Source organism: Suricata suricatta, chromosome 13 (genome assembly GCF_006229205.1).
Source record: "Suricata suricatta isolate VVHF042 chromosome 13, meerkat_22Aug2017_6uvM2_HiC, whole genome shotgun sequence".
Lineage (NCBI taxonomy): Eukaryota > Metazoa > Chordata > Mammalia > Carnivora > Herpestidae > Suricata > Suricata suricatta.
Window position 1 is genome coordinate 32,015,090 of NC_043712.1, and position 5,071 is coordinate 32,020,160.

The window sequence follows — 5,071 nt, forward strand, 5'->3', positions numbered from 1 at the left end:
GATAACCTCCTTCCAGACTTGGCTTATATGAGGGAGAAATCAATTTCTATCTTGTTTATGCCACTGTTTCCACTGTTTCTATGGTTGTGTGTGTGTGTATGTTTTGTCCTATGCAGCCAAATCTAATCCTAAGTGATAACAGGATTAATTGTACATGATTTCCTCCCAAATCTGGCTCTGATAGTGTGGTGCTTTTAAAACAAGGCTGCAAATTATTCAACAGCCCCTTGCCTTGAATCGGGGCAGAGCTGTAACTGCTTCAATGATTAGATTACAGTAGAAGTGGAGCCCCTGACTTCACTGGCGAGAAGGCAGGAAGCTTCCACCTTGTTCACAGGATCGCTGCTCTTGGAGCTTGAGCTGCCAGGGAAGAAATCCCCATCTTGGCATTGTCATGCTGGAGAAGCCGCAGGTGGACAGTCTAGCCAGCAGTGCCAGCTGTGCCCAAACTTCCGCCGGCCCAGCCAGCCCAGGCATCAGGCAGGCGAGTGAAGAAGCCATCTTGGAAATGGTTCCAGGATGCTAACCATTCAGGTCACCTCACCTGTGGCTCCAGATGTCACGGAATGGAGAGGAGAGGTGCCCTTTTCAGATTTTTGACCCACAGAATCCAGGAGCACGATACGATGATTGTTTTACACTATGAAGCTTTGGGATGCTCTGTTACTCAGCAAGAGATAACTAGAACAAATGGAATACGCTTTTTAATTCAGGAAATACTTATTGAGCATCGACCATGTGCCAAGCGCCATGCTAGAGTCTAGGCACACTATAATGAGCAAGTGTCAAAGAGAAACAAAACCAGACAGTACTTAAAGCAGTAAGGACAGATTCCAATCAGTAACATGCTTTTGCAGTAGGGAAAAAGGCCCAGCGTGAACAGATTCAACTTTGATTTGCACAGAATGACTGGGCACTGTAAGTGGGGTCAGGGAAGTGAAAAATGACAAAGGAGTCATCCGCATAAATGCTGATAATGCCAACTGTGTCTGTGGCTGGCAAACATCAAAGTTAGGATTCTATTCTCACACAGAGACAGAGGCCCTATGCTTCCTGATGATTACATTGTAAAGGAATGGCTTTCAGTCCTTGAGAAAGACACTCTTGAATTGTAGGAGATACACATACATCTCAAAGGGACAGAGAAAGGATTTATAACTGTAAGCCTTTCTTAGTAAGTTCTCTAAGAAAGGGTGATGAGGGACTGACTGTTAGGTGTCAGCTGCGACAAATAGTAAATTGGACAGCCTTGGGCTTTCTCAGACAGACACTTGAGAGGGGCCTGGGTCACCCGGAGAGTGCAGCCTTGAGCTGTTAGAAATTCTGTTAATGTTTAAATCTTTAACGTAAAGGAAGGTAGATGTATAAAATCATCTGTGTTCAGAGTCTGTCATCTTTATAGGTCAAAGTTTAGGCTTGGTTGGGAAGTGAGCTTAGAGGAGCCTAGCTAGGGTTTGATTAAGGAGAGATTCTTTATCACAAGGCATATTTTCAACATCATGGTGCTTAGAGTGCAAGGCAATAGACAAATATTAAAAAAGGTATCTTACTGGAGTTGTGGTAAGTGTTTTAAAGAATTACAGGGTGCTAAAACCCAGTTTAGTTGAAGTCATTAGGAAGGCTCCTCTGAGGAAGTAATGTTTACATGGATACATGAATGTTAAAGTGATAATCAGAGATTTGAAACCATATTTTAGCTTAATGTGGAGCTCCCTCTGCTGGAAGGGAAATTTGGGGAAATGAATAGTTTTGTATCTCCCATAAAAGCACACAGTGAGTAAAGTGTTTTGTTTTGTTTAGTTTTGTTTTGTTTTTAACATCCTGGGAAGCTAGCCCAAAGCTTTTTTTATTAAATGTTCTCTATTTTCAAGGGGACCACAACCAAAAAAGTTAAGAGGCATAAATGTGGTCTGATTCTCTCATTTTGCAGATGGGGAGCCTGAGACACTGAGTAAGGAAAGGGCCTCGAACAAGTTGGTGTCTCAGATACAGGTAGAATTCAACCCTCCATCCTTGCCGACTCACAGCCTCCCTGGAGGAAAGGAGCCTTCCATGAACATCTCCCAGGGCTCCTGGCATCTCCCCGGGGCTCCAGATGGGGGATGGGTTTGGAGAGAACCATGCAAATCAGCTCCCACACAAGACAACCTTCTGAGGACACCAGACTGGTGGGAGGTGACTCCACCCACAGAACAGTCTGCTGGTTGGTGCTGGAAGGCAGGTGTGAGAGGAAAGGCCTGGAACTGTGCCTTTTGGCCTCTGTCCAGATGTTCAACACAATTAAGATCTGTGGTCAGATTAGAAAACAGACACGGATTACAACTTACGCTGTCTCGGATCAGTTTACCAGATTAGAATGCTTCCTGATACAGGCTCAGCTGCCGAGGAAAGAAGGACGGCTCTACACACCTGGGTTCAAACCCCAGATAATGGGAAGGGCTGTCAATTGTTGGGCATTTCTATGTGCCATAAACTGCCAGACTTTATTTTTCATGTACTATCTCCTTTCACTCTCATGACAACATTGCAAGGTAGACGGATGAGGAAATTTAGGCTCAGAGAGGCGAGGTGATTTATTCAAGGTCAAATGAAATGAAAGTATAGTGCAACGGTCTGAGTCCAGGTCTCTTGGCTCCTAATTCAGGATTTCCCACCACAGAATTCACTGGCAGACTGCTGTGAGGCCAAAAGGCAGCTTAGTTTAATACATAGGAGCACAACCTTGGAGCCCACTTGCCTGAGTTCACACCTCAGCCCATCACAGATTCCAGGGTGGCCTTAGGCAAGTTACTTAACCTCTCTTGACTCAATTTGCTCATCTGTAAAATGGTGGTGATTATAATAGTACCTCCTGGGTAGGGTTTTTGGGAGGATTGAGTGATGTAGTCTACACAGCCACCCCAGGCTCTAAGTAGAGCGGGAAGAGTTTCTACAAAGGCAAATGGAAGGTATCCAGCACCTTGCTACTCAAAGTGTGGGCCTTAGACCAGCAGCATTGGTGCCAGCTGGGAGCCCTCAGAAATACAACAGCTGGTTAGGAGAGATAAAGCACTGGGAATGGTCCCTGCCCAGAGTATGCCCATACAAATGTTACTGATGATGACAAATGGCACCCAGCTGGGCAAAACCAACTGGGACCTTAATTCTTTTTGCACCACTTCCCAAATTGAGTACCTTGTCCTTTCCTTGGGTGAGTTGTTCGTTGGGGGAGCTTATTTGTTCTTTGACCACGCCATCTCGTTTCATCAGCTGTTCAACCAACAAACAGATCTCTCTAGAAGGCACTTTGGATGTGCTGAATTAGCTCCCTTTATAGGGGTCATTCCACCCCTTCAAGAGTTTAACGTGATATATGGTAGATGTGGAATTTCAAAAAATTGGCTGATTCAATCAATGATTGGGGCAACTTGATAGCCATTTGGAAAAAAAAATAAAGTTGAATCCCAAATTCACACCTTATACCAAAATAAATTCCAAATGATCTAAAGATGTAAAAGTAAAAAAAATTAAAACTCCAGCAATAAAAGTATTGGATGAAAAAGCAAAGAAACCATTATAGAAAAGATTTATAAAGTTGAATACACAAAAATTTTAAGATTCAGTAAGGCCCAAAATAATATAAACTCAAAAGACAAAAGACAAATCAGAAAGAGATATTTGCAGATGACATTTACCTAGTATGTGAATCAACAGGGAAATAAAAAGAACAGAAATGAAAATGGCTAAAGATTTGAATAGACAGTTCCCCCAATAAAGAAATACAAATGGTCTATAAGTATATCAAAATGTGTTCAATTTCTCTATTTAAAATGCATGCAAATTCAACTTACTCTGAATCACTTTTTCACCTATCAGATTGGCAGGTTATTAATTCCAGGGTTGGCAGGGATGTAACTAAACAGACACTCCTATCCACTGCTGGTAGGAATGCAAACTGGCATAACCTTTGGAAAGCAATTAGGCAACATTTATTAGAAATATTGATATGCACATATCCTTTTGATTCTGCAATGTCACATCAACAGAAATAGATTCGCAAGTGCTCAAGAGATGTGCTAAGAAAAGGAAGCCTTTTGCAATATCATGTATAAAAGCAGAAAGTTGTTAATAACCCAAACGTCCACAATGGGAGATTATAAAGTACTGCACATTCATACACTAATATACCAAAGTATATTCAAGTATCATTCACAAGAATGACACTAATTCTAGGTGTTTAGCATGCAAATATGCTTAAGATGCATTATTAAGTTGAGAAACACAAGTTGTAGGGCTCTATAGACGGTATGATCTTATTCTGGTAAAATTGTTAACGTACACAAAGGAAAATAAGGAAATATCCACCAAACTATTAACTATTATTTCTAGTGAGTGAGATTCTAAGGGCCTTTCCTTTTCATTCAATTTAATCATGTTTTTCAACAAATATTTATTGACTACCTACCACCTACTTATCATTGATCTCAAAGGAACTCACATTCTATATTTGCACAACCCTGGAATTATTTTCAACAAACATTATTATCATATTAGGGAAAACAAGTGAGACATTTAAAAGTAAATAAGTACTCATTATTTTTTTAATGTTTATTTGAGAGAGAGAGAGAGAGAGAGAGAGCTGGGGAGAGGCAGAGAGAGAATCCCAACCAGGCTCTGCACTGTCAGGGCCTTCCGGGGGATGCGGCAGGAACAGAGTGGATCCATCCGCCCCTCGCTCCAACCGACAACTATTTAGAAAGCGGCGGTGCAGCGCCAAGCGCTGGTGGGGTGGGGGGCCACGGCGCGCCACAGGCCGGCCCCTAGCGGCGGTGGACCCAGACCCCATGGTTCCGAGCTCGCGGCCTGAGTGGTTTGCAGCTGCCGCTCCGACCTCCGCACGGGGCAGGAAGTCCCCCGAGCCGCCGGGGAGGCAGCCACTGGGCGCCGCACGGACCGCGCGGACGCCGCTCTGAAGCTCCGGGAACTCGCTGCCCCTCCTGGCGCGGCGCGGACGCGCGGCCGGAATTCCGGCGCGTGCCCGGCACACAGTAGGCGCGCGGCCCCGCCCCCGGCGCGCCCCCGGCACACAGTA

At 44.1% G+C, this 5,071-nt stretch overlaps 1 protein-coding gene across 1 annotated transcript in view; it reads left to right on the forward strand.

Annotated features, from left to right (window-relative positions):
* The first annotated feature begins 394 nt into the window (after positions 1-394).
* Positions 395-5,071, forward strand: part of ANKS6 (ankyrin repeat and sterile alpha motif domain containing 6) — a 49,459-nt gene continuing 44,782 nt past the window's right edge. The window contains exons 1-2 of the mRNA XM_029919649.1: positions 395-484; positions 4,886-5,068. Coding sequence (XP_029775509.1) covers positions 395-484; positions 4,886-5,068 — 273 coding nt within the window. The remainder of the gene's footprint in view (positions 485-4,885; positions 5,069-5,071) is intronic.